This window comes from Styela clava, chromosome 2 (assembly GCF_964204865.1).
Source record: "Styela clava chromosome 2, kaStyClav1.hap1.2, whole genome shotgun sequence".
NCBI lineage: Eukaryota > Metazoa > Chordata > Ascidiacea > Stolidobranchia > Styelidae > Styela > Styela clava.
In genome coordinates, this window is record NC_135251.1 from 1,903,047 (window position 1) to 1,919,888 (window position 16,842).

General features: G+C 34.6%; 1 protein-coding gene across 1 annotated transcript in view; it reads right to left on the reverse strand.

The window, feature by feature from the left end:
• The window catches only part of LOC120333909 (uncharacterized), a 48,625-nt gene that overhangs the window by 3,955 nt on the left and 27,828 nt on the right, over nt 1–16,842 (reverse strand). The window contains exons 7-12 of the mRNA XM_078110293.1: nt 10,277–10,394; nt 9,464–9,533; nt 8,506–8,588; nt 5,591–5,657; nt 4,119–4,180; nt 2,270–2,533 (exon numbers count right to left, since the gene is read on the reverse strand). Coding sequence (XP_077966419.1) covers nt 2,270–2,533; nt 4,119–4,180; nt 5,591–5,657; nt 8,506–8,588; nt 9,464–9,533; nt 10,277–10,394 — 664 coding nt within the window. The remainder of the gene's footprint in view (nt 1–2,269; nt 2,534–4,118; nt 4,181–5,590; nt 5,658–8,505; nt 8,589–9,463; nt 9,534–10,276; nt 10,395–16,842) is intronic.

The window sequence follows — 16,842 nt, forward strand, 5'->3', positions numbered from 1 at the left end:
AAAGTTTCGGACTGCAGTTGGCGTGACGAAATGTTTTTAAATATATATTCTACAATAAGATTATTTGATTGCATACTACTGAAAGTTCCGCCCTATATGTATTTTCCCATTGCACTATTCCTTTACTGATATTCGATAATATGACGTTCATCTGACATAGTTCTTAAAGTGTGTAGATGGGTATAATCTTTTCCACGCTGTTCAGATGGGAATGCGCGAATATATATAAGAATTGCTAATATTGGTTTGCAATGCGATGAAATCCCATCTTGGCATTTCTGCCTCTCGCAATTGCTGCGTATACTTATCGGGGAAGTTCTGTGGCGTGGTTATCAAATGAAAAAAAACATGGGAGTATTTTTTGTACTTCTCTACTACTAAAACATCCCCAACAACCACAACTAATTCTGTTATTAAACTTCCGAAACAAACACATAAAATCATCAACAGATGCATATCACCAAGTAAATATTGCTGAATTGATCTTTATTTTACCATGTTTCATGTAATTCTTTTTGGTAAACCTGTTATCTATGGTAAATACAGCACATTTGACAATGTTGTAGTGTGACTTTTTTGGCCTCACATTTTTGATATTTGTAGTTACAGCTCTTGGGCCTCTGTCAAACAAAGTTACATACAAAATATTGGTTGTAAATTGCAAAACATGATCATGTTGTTGGAATAACTTGGCATTTTACCACCCGTATATCATTCATTGTTGAGAATATTAATAAAATCATGAAATTTAAAAATCTGTTTTCTTGAAATTTTTGTTGTAGCTGAATTCCAAGGACAGCATGACAACAGGCAACAGAAGCACAGTCGCATCTTTTAGTTTATGACAGGGTTTCTTAAGAGGGGACCCCTTCCTCCTTGGAGGCCGCTGATCGGTTATCTGGGAGCACGAACAAACAGATGGAAATGCGAATATATAATAACAATGTATTTTTATAGAAGAAAAGGAGCAAAACTGTTGAGAGTCTTTGGTAGTTTGGAAAGCATTGGCATGGAACATAAGAATGAACTACATTCTTTCCCAGGGATATACTATGAAATGTAGCAATTTTCTCATTCTTGTTCTCGTGATATCATTATCTTTCACTGCGTCGTCTTGATCATCCCGCTACATAACAATTCTCGCTAACATATAATTGACTGTTCTCCACTGGGTGTATATCCACTTAAACCACTGGCGACTGCATTAGCAGGATTGTATTGTTAATTGCAACAAAAACGGGTATTTTGAAATAGTACTCTTTATTTTACGCGTATGTTTCGACAGTATTTCCATATACTGTATATGGGTCGCGACCCAAAGCTGGGCTCAACAAATACCTAAAAGTTATTGATTTTATTTCTTAGTACATTTGGTGCTTGCGTAGTTTGTGCACCAAGATTGCGCACAACCTGAACATAGTATTGTAATAGGTTATGGTTCAGGTTGTGCGTCATTATGAGGCGCAAGTTTGACGAAAAACACTAATAAAAATATCTCAACAAATACCTAAAACTTATTGATTTTATTTCCTAGTAAATTTGATGCTTGCGTAGTTTGCGCACCAAGATTGCGCACAACCTGAACATAGTATTGTAACAGGTTATGGTTCAGGTTGTGCGTCATTATGATGCACAGGTTTGACGAAAAACACCAATACAAATATCGAGCAGTAAAAAAAATTGCTCAAGGCTGCAAACTCCACGCCCATGTAGAAATGATGGGCAATGACCCCAAGATGAATAATCACAAATAAAAAAAACTTTATGTCTGAAATCAAACTTGGGCCAAAAAGGTCCCCTTATCTGCCGGACTATAAACCATTTTCGTTTTAGAAACATGCGAGGCCATTTGGAACCACTGATTTTATGCCAATGAGCTGTCTTCCCATAAAAATTACACAACATTGATATATATGGTAAATTGTATTTAATTGATTTTTGCTATTCGAAAGACTTGCTTAAAATTATTTTCTTGGGTTCCAAGTAAAAGTTTATATGGCTATTGTTCGGGTTTCGAATGCGTGAATTACTAGAGTCTCCCCAACACTGCTACCAAGGCCCACAGATGAACGATTAATAGGTGATAGGAACAACATTGTCGGACGCAAATTGCACCCCTAAGTTGTCAGAATGAAAATGCTTGATAATTTTATAATAATGATTGATAATGGAACGCCACCATGTAGATACACTCACTATTTATTAGAACAACAAACAAGTTGAATTATAATGTTGCTACTTCTCCAAATGATTAATGGCCATAACTTACATTTGATAACATTCTTTGACTGTGTTTTTATGCCAGAGTTTCCCCATTCATCATTAGCCCAGACTTGGAAACGATATTTTTTACCAAGTGTAGGTGACTTCATTCTATACTGCGGAACCTCTGTGGTGTGAGTCTCTCCAAGTTTCACATCATCACAGAAGATTTCTATGTTGTATAGAACGTTTCTGTCAGTTACTTCATTCCAAGTCAAAAGAATGTCAGATCCACTTCTTTGAGATGAAACATTTTCAATTTGCAGCAAAGCTAGAAATAAAATAGTGAGTTAGTAAATATAGTAATCAGTAATTTATTTCTTCAACATGCTGAAAGTACAAACTATACATACACAAATTAAAGGAAATATAAAAAAGTCACATTTCAGGGTGAAAGGAGATGTCGAAAACCAATACTGGTTATCGAGCGACTCCACCCTTGGGGAAATCTAACAGAAACCCGATGAATATAATAAATCCAACTAAATATGTTATTTGATAAATAAAATCAAAAGCAATAGGTACGTCAAAGCAACACGGTACATACCAAACAATCACTGTTTTAACAAAAAAAGTCGATTCCATGCACCACCTTCTACTTACCATGAAAGTAAAAGTGCGAGACCAGACAGTCTCAAAGTGTTGTTTTGGCGATGTACCGTAAAAAGAGTAGGCTATAGTAAAGGGCATCAAACGTTTGATTGTGTGCATATATACCATCAAGTGGACAAGTAACAAAATAATGACACTTTTATGGCAGGAAGACCCCTGTAGTATTTACCCTAACATGATACTGTGTACTAACAAATATTTTGATGCTGGAGTCAAAGGAATTAAGAGAACATGGATATTTATGAGGCCTAAATATGTATAACCTGCTATTGCAAAAATTCTGTTCTAGATGCTTCAATTTCCCATAATTCATTAGTTTCATATTGCACAAGTTACACTCTGAAATCATAATATATTTCAAGTTAAAAAATTAAATTTGTTTACATTTATGCTCGTGCAAAACACCAAACTACTTTCGATTTTGTACTTCAGGCCAGTCCAAGCTTGCAAAGTTGGAGGGCTGTAATTTTAAGAATTGAAGGAAATACTGAGAGTTTACTTACGTTAAAAATATTAAAGAATGATGATTTACCGATCTAATTAGCTCATTGTTATGTGCATGGGTGATGTTTTCTATTTCAAGGAAAATATGTAAAGCGTTTAGTTAGCCTTAAGTTCTTCCAAAATTACTTCCACAGAAGTACAGTGGTATTATCCAATTTTGTAACGTCGCTTCAAATTATAATCTTTTGAAACAAATATGAACACCAGTGACTGTGGTTTACAATTGTTGTGGGCAAGGAAATACGTTTCCTTCCAGTTTTCCTCTGTCACATTTCTTTTAACACTAATTTTATGATGAATTGTTATGTTTGACTATTTTTTAAAATGCAGTGTAAATAACCTAGCGCTATCGCCAAAGAACAATCAAGTAAATCAAAGTTGGGATTTGGGGACCTAGCCTAAAAAAACTGACTGCGCGGCACAAAGACCGCTCTGCGTTTCCCCGCTGCTATCACACGGCCCGCTAAAATATAGGCACAAAATGTTTCTCTAAATTAAGAGGTTGTTGCGAGCTTAAGGTGTGAAATTGGGATGAAAACCCCAAATCCACTTATCTAATCTGTCGGGCCCTGTCTGCCCAAGACAATTTATTTCTCTCGAAATTGTTCTGGGCGTCGCACGAAATGTGCCATACCAGGGTTTGGACCACCCTGTTATACTTAATTAAACGCAATCACACAAATATTACAAAAACCATACTGCTCATAATATTTAAGTTTATGGACATGTGGCAGACTTACCATATAGACTTAGTTCATCTTCTTGTTGAATGTCTTCTAATTCAGTTGTAGGGATTTTGCTTCTGAAAACAAAGTTTATGTACATAAGAAAACAAAGTAAATTTTCTTGACTGAATTTTATTTTATTGGCAAAGATTTTCATGTTTATCACTTAAAAATCACTCAAAATTAGGTATCAAGCTATCTTAGCTATAACTACATTTAGTGTAAGATTTCAAACTCTTCATAACGGCGCCAGAGGAAAACAAAGTAAATTTTCTTGACTGAATTTTATTTTATTGGCAAAGATTTTCATGTTTATCACTTAAAAATCACTCAAAATTAGGTATCAAGCTATCTTAGCTAAAACTACATTTAGTGTAAGATTTCAAACTCTTCATAACGGCGCCAGAGGAAAACAAAGTAAATTTTCTTGACTGAATTTTATTTTATTGGCAAAGATTTTCATGTTTATCACTTAAAAATCACTCAAAATTAGGTATCAAGCTATCTTAGCTATAACTACATTTAGTGTAAGATTTCAAACTCTTCATAACGCAAAAAATGCCATAACATTAGTCAATTCAGTGACGTTAGTGATATAACAGTATCTCAAAAGATTTTTCTGATTAATTTCATGACGAAATATCATCGAATGCGATTTTTTGATTACACTCCAAATTCGACTCGGGCCACATATAATGAAGTGGCGGGCCACGTGTGGCCCGCGGACCCCAGTTTGGTAAACCCTGCTATAGACAATGAGTTTATTTCGTCATGCAAGAAATCAAAATAAATTATATTCAGGGACGAAGTAATATACAGGAAGTCACGAGAGGACAGAACTGGTCATAAGGAGTCTGAGACACCAAGATTCCAAACGAGTCAAAAATAAAAATTAATAGTATAAAAAAAACAATTGACACTAAGAGAAACTTTAGTCCTTCCAAAAATGTAACACAAAGTATGTATTGTAAATCCTAATAGGACTTATATATTCATCCTGAGGGGGGTTGAGGAAGACGATAAGGCGGGTCAATAATATGGGAAGCCACGGCCTTCTGTCCGGTTGCCAATCCATGTTGGGTTTCAGATTAGTTAGCCAATATATATGATTTGAAAAATAAAAACTGCATAGAGAAAAACAATCGAGACACACCAGTCTTTTTGAAGACATGAAAATTATGAGCAAAATTGTTTTTAAGATTCAATTTTTGCAACTGCTTTAGGCTTATCCGGGCAAAATCTCAAAACAATAAGATTTTATAAAGATATTGTATTACAACCATGACGAATGTAAATTCAGGATACCACATTGGTCTGAACAAGGCTATGAACAAATCTATTGAGTTGAAGTGAAACTTGTTCCATAGATAAATTCAGTCAGACAAAGAACGAGTATTGATGGTAAGGATAATCACAATTAAGACTCAAATATGAAACAAATATTTCCAAGATCATTATTTTTTAATTATGTTAATGATTTATCTGACCTTGAACCTCCTTCTCCATCTGAAGTTCTTCTCCTCTTCTCACCAGTAGTTCTAGATGAAGTATCACCTTAAAAAAATTTGAATTACCACTTTGCGTACCACTTTGCGTAAGAAAAGCCATTTATTTATATGAAGGATAAAATAAAGTTTCATATTCTTCTTAATGTTGTTCAGATTTTTCAAATTTATAATAATTTATTACAGTTCTAAATGAAAATCATTACATTTTATATTCTGTGTTATGACACTAACAATTGTCTTCTGGTATACAATATTTTTCATAATTAGCAACTTCAATTAGCTATTTAAACATGAAGTCTTATACATAGAAATCACTGAAGTAATGACTTAACGGCGCTCCCGTGGTATGTGTACCAGGTTAGGGTGAGGCCATAATTTCATTCCAATTTTCCTTATATTAGTTCTATTAAGAGTTCGGAGACTAGCCAAGTGACTCCCACAATATTTGTAACTGAAATTATGGCCTAACCCTAACCTGGTACACATACTACGTTTCAGCGACCACCATCTTGGTTCGTATACTACATGAGTACCGACTTAACTATGCTGCAAATGCTGTTTATATGAATGTACGGCAAAATCAAAATTTCAGAAATGAGAATACTTCAATATTAAAAAGGTAATCAAAATGGCAAAAAAGGAAATGGTGGTCAAAATAAATACTTTTACAGAGTTTCATTACTAATGTTAACAACCAATTATTTATTTTGAATTTATAATATCGGTAATATAATAATAATAGTTTGACTAGATTAAATAGTTTAATTTGTTTAAATAAATCATTCGAAGAATTATATTAGCTAACCTAAAATATGAATAGAGGCTTCAATCCACCTCACTCACAAAATTTATTATCGTTTTAATATCAATGCATTCTCTTATTTGTATGGCATGATATTCTCTTCTATGTAGATATTTTATTCGTACAAATTTCATTAAAAGCATAGTCTATCCTAAAGAACTCATGGCTCCGTTGCCACATGCTAAAGATCTTTATTATAGTCATAATCAATACAAGAAAACCGCTTGCAGGAGTAGGAAAATTTGCAGACTGTGTCAAACCAAGATGATTATGGTCTTTCCAGGTTTTGTAGCTTTTAACGTAAGATTGCAATCAGATAAATGCTTTGTTTTCAGTGAGTGTGGAAATAATGTAAAAAGTAAGTTACAGAAATAGTATTGTATTTACGTATTTATCCTGTCGGAGAGGAAAATCGATATGACAGCACAAGCATATGGCGTACCACAGCCCCACGTCCGCCTACCAATCAATTTTAGGTATGGCACTTAATTAGTTATTTGTTATCAAATGCATGGACTGATGATAGAAGAAGCTGTATCCAGCCAGTGGGTAATTGGACAACACTACGACAATGTTCCGTAATCCTATCAAATATAAATATCCCTGGCAAAGATTTAACTTGCAAACCCTCGGAGTGTAATCATAGGTGCGATGGCAAGCATATTCCTAACAATTGGAACCATGCGCCATACTGCCGCATGTTTGGATTCCATGGATTGTTGGAAAAATCCAGAATTGCTGGAACCCAATGTGATAATGGTGTGGCGCTAGTTTTTTGAAGTTATAGTCATTATATCATTGAATAATTACATAGTTCTAGCTAAGTTGTTATCAGGGCGGCATGCTGGACTTATTTAAATCAGACTCGAAACTGCCTGACCAGATGAAAGACTTCGATAGGCTGGATCAGGCCTGCGGACTGTGAATTGCCTAGACCTCATATAGAGGAAAGAAAGGTAGTTGCAATCTAGACAACCTAGTCATACAGAACAATTGGTGTCAGTGTTTCCTTTAGTAGAATTAAAATTCTATTATTCAATGAAATCTTCAATGCCTTATATTACTAGCTCATAATGCAAAATTGATTAGTTTACAATGAGGATGGCCTCGAGTGTTGGCCAAAATAAAATATCTTCTGATTAAAATAGAACACTTCAACTGTCTTGAATTTTTGAACCTATGTTTATTTTTTTTAATGTTTCATTTCCTGTTAAAGATCAGCACAAAACATTTATATTGTCTTTTTTGCAGTAGTGGTTTATATTCAAATTAGAAGAAATTTAAGTCTGGAATAGTTTTGCAACTTGAACATTTGGGCAAATCTGTTGCAAATCCTAATCTAATCTACAATCTAATCTACAAACATGACCTGGCCGCGCCATTCATATTAATGCTAAAATGACCAACAGAGGAGAAATTTTGCTACCCGTCTTATTGGTGAGCATTATATAAAAACCCTCTTTTTGGGTGCCAGAAATAGGCATCGTCTTCATTGGCAGGTCGACTTACTAGCTGGAAAATATGGTAGCTGGTATGGTATGGTTTTGTTGTTTAAAGGGAATAAGCAAATCACAAAGCTAAAAACAAATATTTCAACTCAGAAACCGATGTGAGAGCGTGTGACACTTTATTTGTAGCAACAAAACTTTTTGAAAACCTCTTGCTCATGACAAACATGCAAAAGATTCCGATTTAAGATTTGGCCTGTCAAGCCATTTGGTGTGGACAAGTCAACACAAGATTGTTTCCCATCAAGCATGAAATCCTAATCCGACAGTTAATGTTGACAGTTCTGACAAAGCCGATCTTAACAAACTATGCAGGAACTTGAAGTTTCCAATGTCCCACTAAACTGTTACATAATTGGGATTTTTTATTGTGGGAATTTTTCAATACTTTATGTTTATGGAAAAACTAAATTTTTCTGTCTGGCTTAGCTAGTTGTCTGAAGTTGGTTATATGGCCCACCGGCAAAAAAGTGTTGCACACCCCCTGTATTATTCCAACATCTCAATGGTTCAGTACTTCCTCATAATTACAAGCATTTAGCTCAGCTCAACGCCATCTGATTCTAATAAGACAACTGACTTACTATGCTGAGTTGGCTTTGCAAGTTGTTTCGTTACTTCTTTATCTGATTGTTCTGCTTCTTCTTCAGACAGTGGGAGTTCACTTCTGAAAAGAAAAATGGAGAATGCAAATGAATTAATTTTGATCAATTGGTTAAAATAACAGCCCCTATTACTCGATTTCAAAACCCTTCTCCCCTCACTTACAGCGTTAAAGATTGTGCACCAGGTAAGCTGGTGGGCATGGGCTTTAAACCAAAGATTTCTAACCTGTGATAGATAATGAGTTCAACACTTTGACCACTAGGCCGAGGCTCCCATGACGCGAAAATTAACAGAATTGTGTTAAACATAGCTGATATATGATTGAATTTTTTACATATTGTATTTATTATAAATGTTTTATTATTTATTATTTTAAATGATGTGTATATAAATATATATGCTTATCAACAAGCAAAGCTGAGCAATTTGTCAACTTGACATCAGATTTTAATGACTTATATGAATTTTGTTTGAAACAGCCACAAGTGCAACCTCCTATCTCTCTCTGCAAAGCTGGGTTTTCAGCAGTGGTGTCAATCAAAACAAAATACCGGTTACATTTGAATATAGATAGAGAAATGCATGTGCATTTTAAGTATAACATCTCGCTTTGAAAATATGTGTTCAGAGCAACTGCCGCACACCTCTCATTAAATAAATAGGTTTGAAAGTTTTTAATGGCATTCTCTTTTCTTCAGGCGCACATATTGACAAACTTTCAAAAGCATAAAATGCACATTAACGATCACAAAATTCAGTTTTATCCAAAGGCAGCAAGTTTCATGTACGTGTACCACGATTTTCTCCCTGATAATTAAGCGCCGTACGAACATAAAGTTTGGGAACCGCTGCATTAGGCCACACCTATCCCTGTCAATTGAAATATAGATCAACATTATAAATATCATGCAAAGCTAATATACTGTCATATCTAACCTGGGGCTTCGTACTTCTTGTAAAGTCTCCACATTTTCTCCAGTATTCTCAAAACTGTCATATGATGATCCTGAGAAAGAATACTAAATGATTATCAAAAAATTATACTATTTAGAAATCTGTTTTGAGCTATTTAACATCGTTTATCAGAAATTATGATAGTATTTCCTATTTTACCCGGAAAAGAAAGGTAAATCAATAATGCGGCTTATACAGTAAACCATGGCCTCTCATCCGGTTACCAATGCATGGTTGGGAATGGGATTAATTAGTTATTTGTTTCAGATGCATGGACTTGATGATGGAGGAATCTCAATCAACCAGTGGGTACTTGAACCACTATTTGACGACATGAAATTCAGCAAACCTCTTGCACTCAATTATCCCCAGGATCCAAAACTGGGAAACAAGCAAAATAATCAGATTTGTATGCCAAGCATCTATCCATAATAACGCTCTGCAACCAAATGTAACAACTTGGAAACAATTTATATTTTTCCATGAAATTAATTTTGAATATCCCAGATTTATATTCAATCATATCAGACTGAAAATTTGTTCAATATTTCCATATTTATAATAAACAATAAAAATACAAAATCTGTTTGAAGAATCACAATAGGCTATATAACATGTTGCAAGATGCTGTTGAAGGATATGCCAGTTTCAGCAGCAATGGAAGTATATTTATTTAACATAAAATCCCCAAAAAAATGAAAAATACTTGATGACCATAACTAAAAGACTTGATGACCATTACGTACTCATTATACCATAGCACCACTCAATTTTAACAACATATTTATAACTTACCAAATTCAGCTTTTGAAGTTGTGGTCGGAAGTTGTTTAGAAAAAACATTAGTTGTAGCATCTGCTGACTTGCTTTGACTTTTGAGTGTTGTGTGCATATCCAACCAAATTTCTAGTTCCTGTAATGAATAAAATTTTTATACAAGATTAGCACCAAGGACGCAGAGCAATATTTAAACAGACAATGGTATCTAATGATTCCAGTGCTAAAATTTGATGCATTTTCCCATAAAACCATACTATATAAAAGTGATGCTTATTTTATCAAGAATTCTTCCATTTATTGAATAACTTTCAAAATTTGCATACTTTATCTTACTGACAGTCTAGTGACTTGGTAGTTCATTAAAATAAGAATTATTGTGAAAAATTGGTAAATTCATTTCAAATTTAGACTTTTGCTTGGCGAACACAAATGAATCTTGATACAAAACCTTGATATTGAAAAATTTTTGTTATTGGTTTCATTTGATAAAAAAATTAAAATTAATCATCTATGCAGTAGAGCAAGATGAATGATATATTTTGGCAACTAAAAAAATGTACTATGTAATTGTTCTTTTTATTAAAGCACAAATAAACATAAAAAACAGCAAATACCGTATATGCTCGTTTTACCGCCCGATCTTGATTAAGGGCCCGTTTGAATAGCTGCCCGTGTGAACAGAGCATAAAAATAAATAAGGGCCGGTGCGTGAATACCCGCCCGATGTAAAAGCTGATTTCTCAGTGGTAGAGAACAATGGGAAATAAGAAGCGCTTTTGTCACAACGCTGTTGGATTTTAAGCGCTGGTAGATAACACTCACGACTTAGGCGTCCTGATTACGTAACACCGTGGTTCTCAAACTGGCGTCGCGACGCTTTTGAATTTTAAGCGCTGGTAGATAAGACTCACGCCTTAGGCGTCCTGATTACGTAACACCGTGGTTCTCAAACTGGCGTCGCGACGCTATTGAATTTTAAGCGCTGGTAGATAACACTCACGACTTAGGCGTCCTGATTACGTAACACCGTGGTTCTCAAACTGGCGTCGCGACGCTTTTGAATTTTAAGCGCTGGTAGATAACACTCACGCCTTGGGCGTCCTGATTACGTTACACCGTGGTTCTCAAACTGGCGTCCCGACTACCAAGTGCGTCATTCCATTATTGATAGGGCGTCACAAAACTTTTCTTCTTTTGCGGATTTGTACTTGCGGTGAGTAGAAAGTCAAAATTTTCGTTATTCTTGTTTAAATCATGCTTGAGAACTGGAAATGACAATATATTAATTATTGTAACGATCGATCTTATCTATATATATATATATTTTTTTTTATATATTTTTGTGTATAATTTTACTTTAAAAATAGCAAACGCCTGTGCTTGAATAAGGGCCGGTTTGAATAAGGGCCCGGTTAGTGAGTTTGGTTAAAAATATATGGGCCCGTGCTATAAAACGAGCAAATACGGTATAGAATATGTGCAACACAATCACATTGACTGCGATGACATTATATTTTAATCACTCCTTTAAAGAATTGAAATGACACCAATGGAAATAACATACACCTCGGTGAAACTTCAAATTAAAGTGTTCAGTTCAGCGTGAACATTTTAGACTGGCAGTTTATTTCAGTTTTTTCGCAAATCGTTGATTTTATGTCTGTCCCATATTTTATATTTAGAATATCGCAGAAATAATTTCAAACCTCAGATCCAATTTCATTCGATTGATTCTGCAATATTTCTTTATCTTCATCTGCCATTTGCCATAGTCGCAATGATAACTCCTTTGTAACATTAGGTAGCAGATTTGCAACTGCAACAATATCTTCATGGTTTGCAGTTCGATCTTCATTCAGATTCAACCAATCAATCTGTTGAAATAACCAAATACAAAGAACAATCAGATATGGATAAAATATATAACAGTCATATTCATCATAGTTTTGCCAAACCCATATTATTCATATTACACAGAAATGCATTGTAACATTAAATACAGCCTGGTGCTAGAAGTTGGGAGTTTTCATCAAGGGAGAAAGGATAGTTATCAAAATTCAATGTTTTCGTTGTGTAGCATTTTTTGTGGTAAAACCAATTGTATTTCACAAATCGCTAACATTTGTGATCATTGAACAAAATTGTAAAATCATTGTTAACTCAGTGCAACAGAGTCGAAATTGAAATTTCAAAAACAGACAAGCTCTTGTGACATTAATTACCTAGCCAGGTGCCAGAAGTCAAAGGTTGTTTTGGAAGGTAATTCATTGATTCTGTACTAAAGACTAGAAGTTAAAGTTTGTCACAAGGTTTGCTAAAATACAATGGGACATACAAACATTCATGATATCAGAATTACTCCTTCCATTGTAAATGACAAAAGATTTATAGCGTTAATAGTGCTTCAATCAGTGTGACGTACATATACAGCTTAGAATAAAATAGAATGGGAATCGCATGTCAGTGAGGAGAACGTTCAAGTACGGTCTAGTAAATCCGGAGGCGCTAGTCAATGTAAAAAGACTACAAGCACCATTAAGCGTGGTAACCATGACAACTGCTCACCCGGTGCACTGGCAGCTGATTAGATTAGGTACGGGTTTGAGTTTTCAAGGATGCATAAGGTAGGATTTACGAAGTGCAGGCGTGTATGAAATGTTAACTAATTAATTTACCCATTTGATAAGAAGAGATTACGAAACATGAACCTCGTACTGTCAGTGTGCTTGAGTAAAAGATGAGCACCATAACTCTGTGTGAAATTATTAAGATTAATGATTCTAATCAGTGAATTGAATATTCAACGAAATGCGGGTAACTATAAAGACTATAATATGAAACAGATATTCAGGGGTTCCGCAACAAGCAGTCAATGAAATGTTTAACAACAATTGGGAATAGTGTAGAGGTGTAACCATTCATATTAAAGGTAGTTGTAATGCACAAAATATAACATTTATTAACAACTTAGCATAAAAGGGACTAACTAACTGATTTGAGATCAAGGTTTATTGTACATCTATGGCCTGGAAATTATTGTTTTGAATGTCATACTGCACCCAATATTATATATGGGTGGTATCCTCAGAACACTCCTATCTATCGCATGGAATATGTCCATGCAATGGTACCAATTAGCAGAGAAATACACTATAAAACTACGGTAATTATAGAATGAGATTTAAAAAGTCACAAATCACATAGAACGACTATTCCAGGTACTGACGACTCAATAGTTATGAATCTGGTCAATTGTTTAGCTGAAAATGGCGAAAAAATGGAATACCAACACGACATTAACTGGGAGATGTGGCAACAGCAGATTGGTAAAAGAGGAGAGCATGAGTTTTTAATATTTTGCAATTCGGAAATTCGGTTTTCTATTCGGAAATTTGGGTGGCTCCGTCAGGTAACTATCTAATTATGATAACACATATAAAAATTTCTAATAGTTTATTGATAATTATAAAATTTATCGTTTGCATCTTATAGGCCTACTGTTTTTTAATATTAAATTTGACGACAGTGATACATCATAAAAGGCTGACCTAACTCTGAATGGCCTTGGGGTTGTAGGTCAAAATAATTGCATTCAATGAAGTGGTAGCAATTGGCATTAATACACAACATAGTGAAATTCATATTCAAATTCGACAAACTTGGTAAAAATCCGCATTTAGAAAGTTGACCCACCCTTGTAACTTTAAATATAGCCTGGTGCCAGAAGTTGGAAGTTTTTGTGAGGATAAATAGATATCAAAATTCAATGTTTCAGTCAAGGGACAATTTTTTGGGTCAAAACGATTGTATTTCATATCATCAGAAAAGAAGGGCAATTTCGCGTATTTCACACAATCACAGAACAAGACTCAACAGAACCGTATTGGTCAGAAGAATTGGTTATTATGTTTTTCAAGCAAATCTTTAAATAAACATGTAGGCCTGAAAACTAGTCTCAAAAATGATAAACTTAGAATTGTAGAGGTTTTTCATAAATTCCACCATGTAATCCAATTTTGGGTTATGAAAGTGTAAAACTATAACATATTAAAAAATCAAAATTTCCTCCAACCCTTGTTAAAACGTTAATTATGTCATTATTATTGTGTTATACCTCTGTGTTTCCCAAGGATGATTTGAAAGCTTGTAGTTGATCTGATGACAGGTTGCAGTCGTCAAGTTCCAAGCATTCAACACAGGATTGATTGGAAAGTATTTGTCCAACTGATGATAAACCTTCAACTCCCATGTTTGTGTTTTCACTCAGCGACAACTTCATGATCTATAAAGAGATGAGAATAATTTATAAACCATGAAATCCATAAATGATTCTCTACTGAGTGAGAAATAAAAAATTATGAACATTCTCAAACTGAAAGTAGTTTTTGATGCAAAATATACCATTAATATTCCATAGAAAATACCGTTGAATTTAAAAACAAAACTCGGACTACCAAACTAGACATATCAGAATTAAAATCTGTAAATTCGGAAGAGTTGAACCCGTGTTACCAACTGCACGGGAACAAATGATTGAGCAATTATGAAATTTTTAAAACTCATATAGAACAGAACGAAAATATTATTATGGTATCCAAACGTCATACTTGCAGGTATGAATTTCAAAAGTCAAAAAATGTTTTGACCTGCCTTTGCTCACTATGAGATAACAAAATTCCTAAAAAGATTAACATTTGCGAAAATTTTTTGCAGTTTTTGCAGGGAAGTGCACTTATAGTAAACAAAGAAAAATTGTAAGCTCATACTATAGCTTACGGGTCGTTGCTGCAAACCATGTCAGTTGGACAAAAACTCAGCTAATTCTGTGAAGTTTCATTGAAAATATTTCTAAAAACGTTTTAGTTCCTGATCAAGCATATTCATTATGTAGAGCGGTTTTCTATTCGGAAATTTGGGTGGCTCCGTCTGGTAACCATCTAAATATTTTTACACATATAAAAATTTCTATAAATGGTTCTTTACTGAGTGAGAAATAAAAAAAAGCCGGTAGTCACTCAGGATCTCCGCTGATAGTTGGGGCCCGCACTTAGCTACTTATTGCCATCCATAGAAACTTGAGGATCTTTAACTGTGGCGCAATTAACCAAGTGAGCAGGTAGGTTAAAAAGTCCAATTCATTTTGAGCCCTGCACGTTTTGTAGACATACTTACGTGACTGATATGCGGTGACTAAAAATTGGAAAGAATCATGTTCATTAAAATCCCTAAGGCTTCTCCAGTTTATGGAGTATCGAGACCAAAGACGACTTATTGGAAAGCATATTTTTCTGTGCAGAAGGTACAGCGTTCTTGAAATTTCAAATTAGTTAACAATTGATCGGCGATAAGTTGGGAAAAAATGGAAATTTCTTAACGATTGGCGCGTTATTCATCGTTGTCATGGAAACGAAACCTCCATTCGGACTTTCTATGAAACGCACAGCACTAGGGTGACATGATAACCCACGTGAAAAATTTCATCCCGATTGGTCCAGACCACAATGCTTGCTTGATATATCGGCAAGTTTTGTCGGTGACAAAAGAATATTTTAAAACCACATTTTAGAATCTTGTGAACAATGAGCTTTGCCAAAGTCAAGATTTTGCTTAAAAAATCCTATGGCTGTTCAAAAGCACTTAAATTTGCGGAAACACGTTTACTGTTATGGAGAGTTTGAAATCTTACACTAAACGTAGATATAGAAAGCCTTTTGCTGGTTTTAGTAAGTTTTTTGGAGGTTTTTGCATGTTTTAGCTTGATAAATAACAAATACTGATCAACGTGGCTAATCAATTTTGTGGCCCCTGGAGCCGACAACCTTGGACCACCCTGTTCTAGACCTTACCATTGAATTTGAAATTGAAATAATAAATCAAACTACAAAAGTAGAAATATCAGAATCGATATATATTAGGTGAGCCACTCAAACACTGAGAATTCTGATCCATGTTGTCAAATAGATCGGAAGCTTGAGCTTTATGAAATTCCTAATACTTACAAAGCAGAAAACTAACATTAAAATATTACTATGATATTAACACGGCCTATTTCAAATTATTATTACAAGGAGCTAATGGAATGCTGCTTCAATAGAGTAAAGTATCATGGTCCTCTGTTTCATGCATGAGTGATCATAGATTTGTATCTGGCTCATATTCTGTTAACCGGGAATATTGAACTTGGAAAATGTATTTTCTCTCGTCATGTTCGGTGTTGATGTCTTCAATTCTCACAATTCTTTTGTAAATTTGTAATATAATTTTGGCGCTAGTGGGAACATATCAAATAGAAAGGCCTGCTGCCGTTTGCACGAAATAGGCAGAGCAGCCAAGGACAGGTGTCTGGCAGATAGCAGTTACATCATTGAGAAAACATGATAAAAAAATATCCGAGACTTTTACATTGTAGGACGAGGCCAATCTTTAGCGCTTAAATTAGAGTTTAAAATTAGGACATTATATATTTATCCCGGGGGAGAGGAAAGCCAATAAGATTGCTTTATCATCATATGGCAAACCACGGCCTCTCGTTCGGTTACCATTCCATGGATGGGATTAGTTTTCAGAGGCATGACCTTGAT